Source organism: Thamnophis elegans, chromosome 8 (genome assembly GCF_009769535.1).
Source record: "Thamnophis elegans isolate rThaEle1 chromosome 8, rThaEle1.pri, whole genome shotgun sequence".
Lineage (NCBI taxonomy): Eukaryota > Metazoa > Chordata > Lepidosauria > Squamata > Colubridae > Thamnophis > Thamnophis elegans.
In genome coordinates this window covers 57,121,429-57,139,305 of record NC_045548.1, presented here as the reverse complement: position 1 = coordinate 57,139,305, position 17,877 = coordinate 57,121,429, and the positions used below count along the sequence as shown (strand labels likewise).

General features: G+C 36.8%; 1 protein-coding gene across 1 annotated transcript; it reads right to left on the bottom strand.

Moving 5' to 3' along the window:
- Window positions 1-228: 228 nt before the first annotated feature.
- Window positions 229-17,876, bottom strand: DCAF13 (DDB1 and CUL4 associated factor 13). The gene is made up of 11 exons (XM_032222867.1): window positions 17,627-17,876; window positions 16,173-16,372; window positions 14,951-15,058; window positions 13,365-13,454; window positions 12,562-12,717; window positions 11,222-11,299; window positions 9,716-9,798; window positions 7,196-7,360; window positions 3,845-3,980; window positions 1,818-1,981; window positions 229-839 (listed from the first exon to the last, which is right to left on the bottom strand). The coding sequence occupies exons 1-11, from the start codon at window positions 17,694-17,696 to the stop codon at window positions 752-754; spliced, it is 1,338 nt and encodes a 445-aa protein (XP_032078758.1). The 5' UTR covers window positions 17,697-17,876; the 3' UTR covers window positions 229-751.
- Between the last annotated feature and the right edge of the window lies 1 nt (window position 17,877).

Genomic DNA, 17,877 nt, shown 5'->3' with positions numbered 1-17,877 from the left:
AAAATTACAATGACACTGAAAAATGTGACTTAGATTGTTTTTCACAGTTAGACTATTGCAGCATACCCAGAATCATATGATCAAAATTCGGATGTTTGGCAACTGGCATGTATTTATGATGGTTGCAGTGTCTTGAGGAAAAATGTGTAACCTTTTGTAACTTTCTGACAAGCAAGTCAATGTAACTAACTTAACAGTTGCAGTGATTCACTTAGCAACTGTGGCAAGAATGGTTGTGAAATGTGGTCAAATTCACTTAACAAATGTCTTGCTTACCAACAGAAATTTGGGCTCAGTTGTGATAAGTTGGGGACTACTTGTGATAGCTGAATTAGGATACATACTTCCAATAGACGTAGTTTACAATAGAAAGGGGATTTGACACAGGTTTTAAAATTAAATGGTATCCAAATATTTGGGAAGCAAATTTGCCATTCTAAGAATACTTTTATTCACATTCTTTTAAGACACTACAACTTAACATTTTAGAAAACTTATTGCAACATTCTGAGTTAGTTCCGTCTCCTCTAGTATGCAGTATTTGCATGAACTTTTCAAGATACTTTCACTCTCGCTCTTTACAAGCAATGCAGCAAATAAATACTATAAAGATACCACAATTAGCCACACTATAGAAACTAGTCTCAATTTATTATTCTCGTAATATCAAAAAGCAAGAGTTTTAATTATATATTATAAAAAAGAAATATATCCCACATATAAATCATGCCCATAGTAATTTTATATATGTTTATTTTACTACAGCCATAATGTGTTTCTGCTTTTCTGACACAAGTGGTATAGATCCAGGCTTGCTATGTTTACGACGGTTCAGTTCCCTGGAAAGAGACATTAAAATATATTTATATATTTCATTGTTTATAAAATAAAATTACGTTACATAATCAATATTCATATATCAGAATGTAAGATTATATTTGGAATACAATTAATATATTAGGTACTGGATTATGATCCTGGAAAAGAAATAAATTTTGAGACACTCCTTCAGGGCCACTTCAGTTAAAATTAAAATAAAATTTGGAATATACAGTCAATATTCTCCTGTACATGCTGTGCACTGGGCTAATATAGATCTTGTTCAAAGATAAGATCATCTCCCATTTGTACAAAAGATGATTAAATCAACAGATGAATTCTATTCAGATAATAAAAAAGATGGCATGGCATCTACTGCTATCTAAACAACAGTAATTTCTGTTGTATCGGAACAAGAGCTCAAGGAGTGCATTCTCCGTTTTGCTGTCCTTCCCACCTCTAATTAATAGGATGAACCTGATTGGGTAGCCTAAAGAAAAACAGAAGTTCTATTGGGAGACTAAGTTAGCTTTTAGATACTTACACAGATACCATCAAAACAGATTTCAATTCTGATGATTGCATTGACAAGTGTTGACCATCCCAATCTGTCTCTCATAATAACCTGTAGGTCTTCCAGGACATTCCAGTAATGACTCTTATCCTATTCCTCTACATTATCCATTGTCTAATTCCCTCAACATAGCCAAACTAATTATTTCTATCCTATTGACTTAGATACTCCAACTAATTATTTCAGCAAAGACATATTATGAAATTAAGCTCGGAAAGGAAACAATGTATTGTCCAATCCAGCATCCTATACTTTAGAAACACATCTAATAAATCAAAGCATGTTACTGTCAATTAGTCTTATAATCAACTAGAAAAGACTCCAAAGTCTCTCTAGAGAATTCCACAGTCCATTCAAAAAGTAAATAGACAAATGGAAAGAATAATAGAATACATTTAATTTTAAAAAATTAAATAAAACATACTTTCGCCGACGAGCTTCTTTCATGATGCGTAGCTCTTTGGCTTGACTATAGATCATCTTTGGTAAGTGACGATGGCGATTTATGCGCTTGATCTGGGGATGATGCTGGAATTTTTCTTTCAGTTTCTGATTATAGTTAATAGCAGCTCTCTCTCGGGGAGTAAGCTAGAGGGAAAAAATCATAATCTTAAAACATATAAATATATATTATATATATATTCAACAATGATGAATTCCACAATACTAGAACAGATTTATGAGTGTGCAATATTCCATGAAATCTAGTTACTTTCTATATAACTGGGGAAAGTCATGGAAGTGCAAGATCTCAAAGAATAGCAAATAGCAAATTCTTTGGCTATTAATTGGCAAATAAATCTTAAATTGGACACGGGAGGGAGGGAACGAGGGAGAGGGAAGAAGGAAAGAAGGAAAGGAAAGACGGTTCATTCTAAATTTGTACTGAAACCAAAGAAATTGATTTTAACTGGGAAAATCTCTTAAGAGGTATACATCTCTGATTATTTTTATTCCAATAGAAAGCACACCAATAAATTCAATTAAAAGGCAATTATTTCATTCTGCTAAGTCTGGTTATAAATCCCTGATCATTTAACCAGGTTAAATGAGAAAAAGTCCTTATTTTGATCATCAGAATGAGACAGAATATACCTCAAAGTCCAATTGGATTTAACCTAGCTCTCAAGCAGAAGAAATGTAATTCTTTTTCAAAAACTGCTCATTTAGAGAGACAGACTAAACATTAACCTTTATTAGCTGTAGGAGGCATTTTCCACCACCCATCGTATTTCATTTCTTTTCCTTAGTCAGCAGTACATTTCAATCATCTCTATTGTGCAAAATGTCAATACAATCCAAATTAAAAGGTTTTCATTTTAATTAAAGGCAATTACATTAAAATGGTAGCTGACACAACCCTATTTCTTTCAAAGGAATTAGCCTTTTTAAAAATATTCACAGCATGTCTGGCTTGATGCTGCTCATTCTAATTATGAAATGAAGCATATAGAAGAGTAAGAGTGAGCTCTTAAACAATCAGTGACCAAATTTGTAAGCCCAGGCAAGCCCATTTTAACTAGGGCTTGGAATTAGCAAGGTAGCGCTTCATATTGCAACATTTTATACCAGCTTTTATTTATTTCCACTATTTTTATGCTGCCAATATTATAAACATTCTAGGCAATTTATAAAGATAATAAATTAAGATGTCACACAAGTCTCCAAAATTCAACAGATTTTGTTTACAGGTAATCCCTGATATACAACCAGTTATTTAATGGCCATTTGAAGTTATGACAGCCTCAGGAAGGGTGCTTTATGGTCTTACGACTGCAGGATGCTGTAAGCATCATAAATTTGAACCAGCTGCCAAGTACCCAAATTGTGATCATGTGACAATTGGAGTGTTGTGACAGTCAAAACTTCAAAGGCATATCAAAAATCATCTTTTCTGAGGTCATCAAAACTTGGAACAATTCTTAAACGAACAGTCATAGTGAAGGCTACCATATTGTGGACAAATTCTTGACTGCAATGGAACCAGTAAATCAGTTTCATCCAGGTGCATATGGAGCCAGGAAACCGGCTTATTGTTGTCTTTTAATCATTTTGTCTAAAAAATGAAATATCTGAGTTGGGTCTATATTACTATATTATTGGGTCAGCAACCTAAACAAAATCAGAATACTACAAGGCCCCAACCACTCTAAAGTAACAGCAAATACACAGTACTGGCAGACTCTTAGATGAGATGGAATTCCATAGCAAACTATGCTTCACCCAGTCACTCAACTGGCTTTCATTCTTAAGGTGGGAGTAAAACTTGCAATCTCCTGGTTTTCTAGCCTGGTGCTTTAACCACTAGCCCAAACAGACTTTCTGTTTAAGACAAAATAATTACAATGAATTAGTTATTACCAAGATTTAAGGTTAGCAACCAAGTGCTTTTTGCCTGTCTAAAGGGAATACATCTGCTTTAAGCCTAACAATGAATTTGTGGTTACTTACCACACCCAGCTTTTCAGAAGCATTTGCTTTCCACAAACGAATGTTCATTTCATCAGAGCCACACAAAATGTATTTATTGTCTGATGTCCATTTGACAGTGATGACATGTTGCATTCTCTTTGTATGATAGATCTCCCTAAGAATAGAAAATAGTTTGCTTTCATTTTTATTAGAAATATTTTATGGGATTTTTAGAGGGCTGTGCAGCTTTTGGGATTCAGCTCCAAAGTGTGTAGGAGCATAAAAGTAGCATATGAAAGATACTACACTTGTGAAACCAAGCACTTTTTACAGATTCATCCCAAGACCTATGAAACCCTAATATTTCTAAAAATTATCTGATTATACTGATCTCTATTATCAGGCAAATACCTGAAAGTTAAAAAGTCAAAGTAATAGATATGAACAAGTGGGTCGGTAATAATCTATTACTTTGTTTGTAATAGAATAAAATAATTTTAGAGAAAATTAGAGATTCAGAGAAATTAACCATCTTTTTTCTATTAAAAGAGTTTTTAATAGTGAGCAGAAAAGTAAGGATTGAAAAGAGCAGCTATTTTTGAACTCAATCCCATATTTGCCTTACGTTTCAGCTTTTGTTTTGGCTTCTGTGAAAATAATCAATTATATTGATTTTGACAACAATGTTTAGTATGAGCATAACCATTCCATAATATTTTCAACTTTCATATATACAACCCATTAAAAGTCTGACTTCAAGGGTGCCCTCTTAAAACTAGTCTAATATTAAACAAATAATATATATTATAATAGTCATTACTTCCTCAAGTAACAAATTAATATCCAATTTTCATATTGTCTTAGTACAATTTTTAGTGTCCCAAGTTTGGAATTCTTTATGGATTTTAGGCCAGGAATGTTCATGGTCATTCACAAATTGGGTCACTTCCCATTTGGATTGGATGGTAACTACATAGGGTTACCATGGAAGACTATCCAGAAGACTACCCAGAAGCTACCATTGGTCTGGGATGCAGCATCACGCAGTGCTGCACACTAGATTTGCCATGTTACACCCCAGTTGTGTGAGCTGCATTGGCTCTGGTTTCCTTCCAGGTGCTAGTTATTACATTTAAAACCCTACAGATAGCCCACTGCCTCTGCCACCAAATGCCCAGTTGACCTTCCTCATCCTTTGCCTGCCTCTCCTCAGCTAGACTCGCCATCCTAATGCATATGGGAGGTGCCATGGAAAGCTCCCACAGGTCAGTGGTGTTCTTATCCACTGCAGGCAGGAATGTGCCACACTATGCACAAATATGGGGCCTCCTTTCATTAAAAAAGGACTTGTTTGGTGTGCAAAAACTCCAGTGCAATAGAAGGAATTGGCTGGCTCATGAAAGGAGGCCTTGGTCAGTAAGCAAAAGAAGACTGGTCTGAAAGAAAGCTACAATGGCACAAAAGAAGAACCCAGTTTGTAGTGTCCCATGGTGCAGGGGCAGGCAAGAGGGGCAGCTGGCAATAGAATGCAACATCCTTCTCTCTGAATTCTAATAGTCCCTACTCTTTAACTTGAAAAGCATTTTCTCCTAAGCACTCAGATAGAATGTGTTTGGCATGGGACGCACATACTGTGGGCTGCTTCTGAAAGTTAAGTTATGGTGCTAGGTTTTGGTGTTTGTTTTACTGGGTTTTTTTATATTACCGTTGTTATATTGTTCATACTTGGGCTGTGAGACATTCAGGGTTTAAAATAGGCAGCCATGTAACTGTTATAAGAAATTTTAAAAAAATGGAACTAATCTAACAGAAGCAACTATTCCTCTTTAAAAAAAACATTTTGTTCTCATAACAGGTTTTGAAAACAAATTACTCATAGAGGACACCTGTAATAGAATATCATAGGGATGAATAAGCTGATTCTTTCATTTAATCACTCAAACATCTGGCTCATTTACCAAAAGCTCTTAATAAAATTAATAAACAAAGTATGTCTTGTTTCTTCTGACTTCTAAAATTTCACGTTCAGAGTTTAATTAGGAACATAAAATAAGCCCTGGCATCTGGGGCAAGAGCACTGTGATAAAAACCTATATAATTAAGTCCATAAATTTAACGTGCTTTTGCTATGTAGAGTTATGCATATTTATGAGACTCAAAGCTTTTGAAGGGATATTGTCAAAAACATAGTAAAGCCTTGAAAATTTTGAAGAAGAAACTCTTTCCCAAATGAGAGTTATGGATAAGCGTATTGAAGAATTCTTTAGAAGCTTTACTTGTTCCCAAGCTGAAATTAACTGTAAAAGACATCTCAAAATATTTTAAGAAAGAAATTAGCATAAATGTTTCGAATTTTTATTTAGTTGTTTCTGATCTAGATTCTAGAAGCCAGCTGATATAAACTATTTTAAAATATTAATGCAAAATCACACTATGAACGTGAGCCTTCTTTATGAGATTTCCTATGCCCTAAGCACATAGAAAGCACATATATCATAAAACCTGCATCACAGCTGCAGCAATCATGCCAACAGCACTAATTGCGAAAGCAGGGAAAAATACAGATGACAGCTTGAAAGTCTTGTGGAGAAATCTGTATTCAATCTCTACATCCATTACAACTTTGTGCAAACTGTGCTGCTGATCCATCAGCATGTAACTCTTTCAATAAGCAAACCATATTTTCTATTCCATCTAGAGATGAAATTGATCTTAGTGCCCATTTCAGCAGTCAGCATCTAAATCCCTTCGCTTAGCAATAGTTAAATTGCACTTAACAATAGCTTAACTTTCTTGACTAGCAATTTTTATGGCATAGTTAGAATCATGCTGGGGAAAAAACAAAAAATCCTGAGTAAAACACAAATTCATCTCCATTACTGGATTCTGTCCTAAGCAAGTGCACTCTGTGTTAGATAACATGAAACAAATCAGAAGATTTTTGAACCCCAAAACATTTTAGCCCAACTATTTTTATAACAGTATCAATGAAAAGCAGAACAAAACACTGAAATGTACCAATAAAAATTTCAAAGCTTAATGTAATTGTAAATTAGGAATCGTGGTGCCGCAGTGGTTAGAATGCAGTATTGCAGGCTAATTCTGCTGACTGCCGGCTGCCAGCAGTTCAATTCTCACTGATTCAAGGTTGACTCGCCCTTTAATCCTTCTGAAATCGGTAAAATGAGGACCCAGATTGTTTGGGGCAATATGTTGACTCTATAAACCACTTAGAGGGGGCTGTAAAGCACTGTGAACCAGTATATAAATCTTAAGAACTATTGCTATATCTTTACAAGCTATTCAATATATTAAAATCAAATTGAGAGATTTAAGACTGGTAGCAAAGAAGGAAGTCCAGAAGTAATTATTATAAATACATTCACTGACCTGCTATGACCTTTATCTGCAGGAAAAATGCGAATAGATTTATCAAAGCTGGCAGACACAAATTCTTTTCCTGTGGGGGAGTAATCCACATCCAGGACTGCAGACACATGGTCCATATGAACCATTAAAGCCTTGCCAAGGAACCGCATATCAAAAGTATATAAGCTACAAGAAGAAGAAAAAGGTAAATATTACTTCTACTTACTTTATAATTGTTTGATCAAATGCTTTGGTAAAGTAGAGATTTACCACCCAGTACCTATAGATATCAGACACTTATCAGAACAGTGCCCCTAGTCATCATAAAAAAAACTTTAAAAAAAAAAAGCTGAAATCTGTTTGAGAAAATATATCTAAGTTATAATGAAAATGTTCTTGATTTAGGACTGACTGGTTAATGATCTGGGAAGCTGAGAATACTGCCACTTCCATATTAAAAGCAAGTGAACAGAATAATGATCAAATCTAAATTGCCTTAAATTCAACTATTCTGCTAGATTTTGGGATAACCCCCATATTTGTTGAGAAATAATACTCTTAAGCTGTCACTGACATTCAAGTAAACATGAGGAATAGAAGACATTTTATCTGCTTTGATAGAGGACCACATATTTTGGAATTAGGATAGGACATTGTATTAGCATTTCTCATATTCTGCTTGAATAGAACCCAGCAAAGTGGTGGCACTCAGCTGCCTTTTGTTGACCTCAAAAAGCTAAGCATGGCTGGATTTAGTTAGCTATTAACTTGTAGTTTCCCATTTTAGGAAATCCCAAAATTAGATTGAGAAGATAAAAATGCATTCTAGAAGACAGAGATAAATCATTTTTTGGCAAGAAATATGCCTATGGAGTATCTCAGCTTGAAGTTAATTTGAGCTTGCCTACTTAAATAAAAGGACACAATTCTCTTTCCCAAATACAATTCAGCTTTCAGCTTATATGGAATCCTGATACATAGCCAATTTAGAAAAAAAACAGTTCATTACAGCAGAGAATTTAGAATATAAAATAGGCAGTGCAACATATGAAACCTTATATATGGGGATGCACAAGAGGCACTACATGAGTCAGGAGGATGTGCAATTAGCATCACTTGGGTCAGGAAGGGTACACAAAAGGCAGAGGAGACAAAGTGAGGATTGGAAAGGGTATACAGGGATGTGCAAGTGGCCATCACAGTGCCAACATAGAGTATCTGCAGGGCTTGCTTACACCAGCAACTTGTAAGCTTTCCTGCCAGCTTCCCGGCTGACTTTCTGGGGAAGCAGGTGGGGAAGCTTGTGAATAGTGATCCCACAATTGGGAGGTGCTTTACCACCAGCCATAAGTGAACAGATTGCAAACACCCAGATCATGCTCATGTATTGTGGAGCTGCTGGGATAGCCAAAACTGTAAGAACTGGTCACAACCACCATTCATTCAGCACCAGCATAACCTCAAATAGTCACTGAACAAATAGTCATAGATCAAGGGCTACTTGTAGTGTTCAAAACTTTCAACTGGTACAGAACGTGGCAATTCAGATACTAACATGATCCTACTGCACCAATATTATATTACAGAATGTTTCTAAACTCAATTCAAACTGTTGCTTTTAACTTTTGGATCTGATACATTTTTAATGGATTACTTTCTTGACCACAATGGACTAACAAAATGGATTTGCACCTGAGGCAAAGACTGTAGAGGATTATGAAGATAGCTTTGAATAAGGTGGACAGCAGCCATCACCAAATCCTCAGTTCAGCTGGTAAATAGAGACTAAGGAAGAAACTCAAGACTGCCCCACTTTCATTTTCCTTGACATAAATTGGGGGGAAGGGGGACTCTTTCAGGGTTTCAAGATCCTGTTATTATATTGTAATATTAAATATTAATATTAGAGTTCCAGATGGCTTCTATTTCCTAATCTGGCCTCAAAGGATTGAGAAGGACTATCCCTTACCAGTCAAGATTTGACAGCTAGAGATATAGGCTAGTATTTGCTCCCCCTCCACCAAGACCAAGTGCTAGATTAGGATACAGTGTGTTTTTTTATTTTTAAAATAACTGATTATTGAGTAGAGTTTTTTATGAATTTGATATCCTCTCAAAATAGGTATTGTCAGAAATACACCAGTTGGTAAATCCATTCCATTGATGTTTGTTCTTGTACTGCTTCCATTTAAATGTCCTGATCAGTATTTTATTTGTAACTGCAATGTGCATTTCTAATTACATCAATTTTTAAATTACCAATTTGTTGCTAACAAGTATCTTCATTCAGCAAAGAGTATAAAATATTGGAAATAGTTCCTCAGACTCCAGCTAAAGTTTAAAATGTCATAGTATTTTAATAGAATGTCCTAATCAATCAGATTGCACTGTGTTTATATTCTCTTTTTAACACAATCTCTCAAGAAAACATTTCTTGTGGAACAAATTACAAATATTGTTTATTAATGCATCAATTTTTACACACCTTCTGAGAATCTAAAGCAGTCAAAACTGAGAGCAAGCAAAATCTGTATTTCTTACTTGTAATCCTCATTTGCTGCAGTGAAAATGAAAGCTTCCATAGGATTCCAGCAAAGTGTATTTGTTCTCATATCCAAAATGACCTGAGAAAAGTTAAATATTATAAAGTAGGAAAAACTATCAATAAGCATGTACTGTTCATCACAATAAACTATACATTAAAAATAAATTGTATAACAATACAAATGTATGTATAAATATATAATAATTATTACTCTGGGTTAGTTGTTCTCTTTCAGCACAACCACCTTATAGAGGGCTACTGTTGCAGAGAAAATAGGCAGGAGCCCTAGAAATACGCCACCTTGAATTGACCAAAGGCAGGATAGAAACCTGTTGTGGCCCAGCAGGTGCCGTTAGAGCTGCCACCAAACTCCGACAGCGAGGGGACCTCTGAGTCGGCTCTGGAGGATGTGGAGGACCCTGGACAGGGTTCCAACTCCGAGCAGGGCGCAGAGAGACTGGTTGGCCACCAGGAGGCACCTAAGCCTTGGACCAGTGGGGAGGAGACAAGGGAGAGTGAGCCGGAGGCCAGTAGTGAGTTGTTCCTGGATGCACGCTATCAAAGAGCTACTAGACATCAGGAACAATTACGCAATTACAGGAGGTGATTGTACTCAGCTGGTGGTCATTAGGCTCCTCTCCAGACTATAAAAAGCTACTGGTGCACACGCCCCTCTTTGCAGAAGTCAACGCAGGATTGAATGTCAGAGGACATTACTGTGAGCTTGGCAGGCTGGACTGCTGCCAAGCCTTATCTGTGTTTATTGCTGCCTGAGTTTGTTTGAGTTGCTGCCAAGGTCCTTATCTGTTTGTTCTGCTTGGCTTTCAGCCACCGAGGTCTCGGTGTCTTGCTCTTAAAGTACATTCCAGTTAAGCTTGTCTCGGCATTTGTTACTGGACGGAGGAGGGGGTCAGAACAGAAACCAAATAAATAAATAAACATTAAGAAAATGTGATTTTACTGGTTAAAGAACTGTGCAATCTATGCAACCTCTCATGTTGATGAAAGCATCACCGTATCCAGATATGTCATAAAACTCAGATAGATTAAAAAAATCCAGCATAATAAAATAATTAAAGGTAGTCCTCAACTTACAATAGCAATTAGGACTGGAATTTCTGTTGCTAAGTGATATGACTGTAAAGCATAACTCCAAATGTGGAAGCCAGCAGGAGCCCAGTAATTGGCTGCTGCTGGAGGGGGAGTAAGTGAGAAAGGTACAGTGAGACTCAGGGAGATGACAAGGATGTGAGGAAAGCACAATGAATTGCACACAATGCAGTAAGGTTTAAGGAAGGTGCAAGGGAGATGTGCTCACTGTTGGGTAGGAAGTGCATGGGAAGTGAGGCAAAGATCAAGGAGGGTGTGCAGTGGTGTGTAAATGGCTAGTATAGTGGCATGGCTAGCAAGTGCAGAATCTATCCAAATATCAAATGAAATGGTATTCAGCACAATTAATATGCATCCCTGCAAATGGACGTTTTTAAGAGCATATTTATTACCTTCTTTAGGGCAGTTGATTGTCTCATATCATACAGCACAATATTTCTGTCTGAAGTACAGCTTCCCAAAAGATTCATCTGAAAATAATTATTTAATAATTGTATGTCAAATATGAAAGTTGACAGAATTATAATTTGATTATAATTGCATGACAGTTTAAATATCATTATTTAGGAAATGAATTTCTTAAATGTAGCTGAAATTATTAATCAAAAAGAGGTGTAATATGTAAATGACCTATTTGAACTAGCATAAATATCCTTATATTAGTAAACCTTTCAAAGACGTGTGTGCAAAACAGCTGACCTTTAAAAAAATATGTTGCTTAAAAAGAGCAAGTAAGGAGGATTAAACTCAAACATTTTCTAAGTATTCATGCTGCCAACAATAATCCTTCACCCATTTTTCAACTGTTCTTGGGTAAAGAGGATAGGCTTTCTTATATTCCCCAAACAGTACTTCAGTGAGAACAGGATTCTAAAAAAATGCAGGATTCACAAATGAAACTCTATCCACACATATTATTTTTAAGCCTCACTGCTCTCAAGATAAAGTGATATGCTAGGGCTCCTCCCGCTCCCTTGTCTTGTTGTAGACATTCACCTTCTACAAGTGGACAGGAATGAAAAGGACAGTGTGGCAGCACACATATTCCCCTTTCTCATGAATGGGAGCAGATTGTTACCGGAGTTTATAATTCATGAACAAAACTGTAGGCCCTACGCATTCCTACACAGGGAAGTACGGAACGAGTAGGGTAAGCAAGCATAAGATTATTTTTTGCTAAACACTGCCCTTCATTGTCTTAGCATTCACTTGCCATGAGGTTTGTACAGATCTCTTCATTTCCCAACTTTTAATTGTATTGCTCTTCTTTCTGTAAACTGTTATTATTGCTATTCAGCAGGTTACTCTCCCACAATTTAAAAAACCCATTTGCACCTTAATATTTGATCCAACTGTAGTTTGCTATCCATGATTCCCAAGAGTTAAAATTAATCCAGCTTAGCTGAATTAGATTTATTCTTGCAAAACCAAACTCTATCCTTCCTTAAATATCAGTATTTTTAAAAAAAATGTAAAGCCACATTTGCTGAATGTAAAACCACATTTGCTGAATAATGGTCTTAAAGAACTGTTCAATTGAAGACTCTTTTATTCAAATGAATTTATGTAATCATTTGCAATTCGTCATTCTCCTTCAGCTTTATTTATGAAGGTTTACCTCTAATTCCTATGGCAGACATCAACTCCATGTGGTTTATGGCCATATCCATGTTCCTAGTATTATTTAGTGAAAATAATTTTAGCATCATATATAAACTAATGAAATTATTACCTCAATTGGATTGAATTTAACACTGTTTATGCTATCGACTCCCCAAGTCAAAGAACATATAGGACTAGTTCTCTGTTCATCCCAGATATCAACCTGATGACCACAAGTAGCAAATATAGGTTTCTTCCAATGATGATCAATTCCAGTGTACACTGTCTTGAAAATATAAAAAAAAATCATAACCAACTACTGGATATAATAGTCAAAGATTTTAGGTCAATTAGTAACAGTCTAAGCAAAGACATCTTTTTTGTGAAGGATCTGTTGTGTTAACTGTATAAATATTAAGCCTCCTTGAAAGATTTTTAAATTATATACATTATACTACCAGTACATAGTATTGCACAAATAATTTAGATTTATGGCATTTTAGTGAATGTGATATTAGAATAATTCATTTGTGTGCATAACCTATGCCTTCCAGACAACAAACGTCAATGCCCATCAATTCGAGCTAACATGGCTAATAACAAAAGATTATAATTCAAAACAACTGAAGAGAATCAGTTTTTAGCTATATGATCATACTTTCATCAAACCTACAGCAAGTTAAAAACAAATCCCAAATGAGCAGCTACTATTGGTTTTAATAGCTGCTACTACAATTAATAGTTAAATCATAGCTAAACAATGGCTCTTCTCTTAATCAAACTTCCAGAAAGTTTTACAACTGCATATTAAACCAATCTATTTCATTTCTGTTAAAGGAAATAAAAAATCAGTTACAGAAAAAAAAATCAGAGTTTTAATTTTGTACATTGCAAAACAAATTCAAGAAAATAATAATAATTAATAATTAGTACCTTTCCAAGAATGGTATTTATTGGTTCTTCTGCTTCCCCATAAGCTGGTGCCTCCATTTTCCAGTGCTTCACTGTTTTATCATCACCCACCTAAAGATTTGGAAAAACAAAATATTACTTTTATTTTTAACAAATTTATTTTAATAAAATCTTTTTGGAGTAAAAATCTACCTAAAGATAGTTTTCTGTTTAAGATACATTAATAATTTAATTTATTCAGCATGAAATGAAGCTTAATTATCTAGCACGATAATACTCTGCAATATTTGTATTTGGTAAACTAATTCAATGATTCAAAGCTCTGCAAAGAAGTAGAAAACCTTCATTTTGTTTGCAAATAGTAATATTATAGATTCTAACTACCAGCCAGAATGAGTCCTTGCATTTAAAGAGCACCTGTCATTTCAGATCCATCATGTCAGGGCCTGTTAGCAGGTGTCCACTCAACTGCTGTCTGCCATGTCCCTCACCTTGCTATGTACTGCCACATCACCAGTCATCCCATTCAAGTGAATGGGATTGTTGGTGAGTCAACAGTGGGTCAGAGGAGGAGCCGCTGTGGGACAGAGATGACAGTTGCTTTTAAAAAATTATAGTTTAAATCGTGTTGATTTAAATCAAGCCTTTTTAACAGTGATTTAAATGGACTTGATTTAAATCAAATCCACCTTGATCCAAAGCCTATCACATGCTTAGTAATGGCTTTAGAAGCAACCCTTTCCTTTTTAGGTTGAAAGTATTATGTAAATGAAAATATTAATCTTTGAATTATATATAAGAAATTCAACCTATCAAGTAAATACAGTGCCAATTTTTCATATTGTTTTCAAACTTGAAGAAATATTCTCTTATTCCATTTTATGTTTATTCCATAATCTTGGTATTTTTATAAAACAGAATTTAAAGAAAAATAAGCAACATCCATTCAACACATTTCACTGAATATCTGACACAGTGTAGTGAATTGTATCAATGCAATTGATATAAGTCAAGACAGTTACTTTTATCAGAAAGATCTAAAGAAAGTAGTATATATTCTATGTGAAAATACACTGAATCAAGCAGCACAGTTAATATAAAAAACCCCAAATGGACTAATATAGTACTTTATTAAAATAATCATAAATAAATTCATATTCCCACCAAACAGAAATTCTATTATCTACAGTGAAGCATATACTGCAGGGCCACCAGGATATAATTACTAAATTGTTAGAGTGAAGCAAAACTAACAATTACACAATTTACTAAATGTTTAAATCACATTTACCTTTCCATTCCAGCTGCCTATTATCTTCAAAGAGAAATCTAGCTGTTTTTTGTTAGTTTGGGGACTTCAAAAAAATGAACAGGTTCTTCCACAAAAGGGTAAGTTTATCTCACAATTTGCTTTATACTTCCAGGAAGAAGAGTTTATATTTGAAGTGAAACATTGTCACAAAAAAATAAACTATAATAAGAAACAAGAATTGTAGACTAAAAGTGCTACAATGTATAAACTATAAGCTAAACAAATGCAGCACAAAAAGTAGCAAAAGGCAACAATAAGCATTAAATATCATTCCTTAATTTTCAAAATTACTCACAGTGAAGAAAGAGGTGCCACAAAAACGGGTACACATTCCTCTTACAAAGCCCTCATGTGCTTGCAATGTACGGGTGCATACACGCTTCATCAGGTTCCAGATTCTAACCTTATAAATCAACATGTTTATATCATAATAATTCATAATGAAGTATAAATATACAACTGTTCATCTTCATATGAATTTAGAAATAGGAAATATTTAAATATATACCAGCATGTTACAACAGAAGCAAACTATCATTCTGAGAGTTGAGCAAAAATTTAAAACAAACAAAGCTGAAAAGTATCAGGAAATTTTTGTAATGTTTAAATTGACAGGCTTTCATTTGACAGTTTAATTTTTCCATACATTTCATAATAAGACTTTAAATTGATGCAAGGCTGAAACTTGATCATTTTCCAACAGTTGATGTCTTATTTCCAACAGTCAAAATAGAAGCAAATCCAATTCAGAAGTAAACATTTGTACATCTTTTGGGGTATAAGCAGAGAAAGACATGGGAACTGTTCAGATAATATTGCCTTTAATCTCTATACGCTTCCCATGTTGGCTAGAAAACTAAATAAAATTAGCTATCAAATCCCTTATATTATTTCTAGAGATCACACATTTCCTGTTGTATTTCTTCAATCACTTATATTTTAAGAAAGAACAACATTAGTGAGAAAACAAGTAGTGGCAGCCATAAGTTACAGACTCCTGATTTGTTGAGGTATCCAAAAGGTTTTAAAGCAGTGGTTCTCAACCCGTGGGTTGGGACCCCTTTGGGGGGGGTCAAACGACCCTTTCACAGGGGTCACCTAAGTCCATCAGAAAACACGTATTTTCGATGGACTTAGGAACCGAGACACCAATTTTATGATTGGGGGTCACCACAACATGAGGAACTGTATTAAAGGATCACGGCATTGGGAAGGTTGAGAACCACTGTTTTAAAGCAAGTCTATAGTCTATGCCAGTGATGGCTAACCTTTTCGGCACCGAGTGCTGAAACTGAAGCATCTGCCAGAGCACTGGAACCTGAAAGAGAGCAGCTGCCAACAGCACGTGTGCCCACAGAGAGGGCTGTGTGTGCCATATCTGGCACACATGCCATAGGTTCGACATCATGGGTCTATGCCACAGGAGAACAGTTAGCAAAATCCATGAAAAGTTTTCAGAATTACACTTAACAATCTCTAAGAAAACATATGCTTAGTCATCTTAAAGTAATATTTACCTCTCCATCACATGCTCCAGACAGAACTGTAGACAAGCTCTCTGGATGTTTAGCCATGCAATTAACTCCATCTCGATGACCATCTAACGATGCAAGGAAAGGTTTCGCAAATATGCGATCTAATTTAGTTGCATTTAGTGCCCTTGTGTATTCCCGTGGAATTTCAAATGGATGTAACGCAGGATCGTAATTTCGTGGAACTGGAAAGAAAGCAAATAACACATATATAAACATATTGCCATCCATGAAGATTGTCACTTCCCCAAGATGATTCTGGGAAATAATTTTTCCCCATCTTAGATTTACAATTAATTTCTCAATATTTTAATGTGTGCATATTCTTTGGAGTCCGGTTTATGAAGACTGCCTGGACAGGTTTTGTAGGCAAGGTTTTTGCTTTTTCAGAAGTGGTTTGGCACTGCCTCCTTTTTTAGGGCTAAGAGAAGGTGATTGGCTAAAAGTCACCCAGCTGGCTTTGTACTTGAAGCAGCACCAGAATTCCCACACCCTAGCCCAGTAATGGCTAACCTTTTTATCGCTGCGTGCCAAAAGCACGTGTGCATGCACCACCACCCCATGCACCCACCCCCTGCACATGTGATCCCTTTGCGCTCACCCTGACCCCTATGCATGCATGCGCACACACACCCATGCCCCTTTTTAGGCCTCCCTGCAGCCTCTTGGGTGCAAAAACAGGCTGTGGGTGAAGGGGATGCACCGCATACCCCCACCCCATTTCAGATCTAGTAGGCCTCCCGGGACCAAAGGTGCACACACACCCATGCATCTCCGGCATGCGCAGCAGACACCCAAAAATCAGGTGGCCGGTGGAGAGGTGCGCACACATGCGCGATGGAGCTGAGCTGGGACGACAGCTCACGTGCCCGCAGAGAGGGCTTTTTGTGCCACCTGTAGCCCTAGCCTTATACCTTAACCACTACGATCAATTTACATACACCATCTTTCAAATCCTAATTACAGCCCACCCCACTTCCAAGAACTGAACTCCATCGATGGCACCTCATATCTAAAAAGGGGATCTAGAGCTGGGGTCACCAATCTTGGCCACTTTAAGACTTTGTGGACTTTAAGTCCCAGAATTCTTCAGCCAGCTTTGCTCCACAAGTCTTAAAAGTGGCCAAGGTTGGAGAGGCCTGAGTCCCAGAGACAAACTCAGGGCTCAGGCGGAAGGCTAAATCCAACCTGCTAATTCTCCGGGGGGGGGGAGGGGAAAGCTTCCTCAGCCTGACGAGAACTGGGCCAGGCGAGAAAATTCGTAACGAAAGCAACGGGTCCCTTCATAATTCCGATTAAACTGTAGCCATTTAGTAGCGCCCCCCCCCCCCGACACACACACTCGGCTGCTTGGAGTGAGGCCGGTTTCCTAGGGAACGACCGCCCCCCCCCCGCTTCCTCTTCCTCTCTCCCCCCCCCCTTCCTCTTCTCGCGCTCACCCCGCTGAAGGTCCTGCTTGGTTTCGCGCACATAGTCGTCCGGGTTCCTGCTCAGAACCTTCACCCTCATTTTCCGCCGTCGCGGGGGAAGTCAATCCGCCTTCCGAAGACCCCACCACCACCACGTGTGGAAGAGGAGAATCTCTCCCGGAAGGACTTCCGGTTTGAGGCGCTATCCCACGACGAGGCCCGGGAGAAACTTTAAGCAAAAGGAGTTCTGTCGGAAGGCGAGAAGAAGCCGGCCGCCGCGG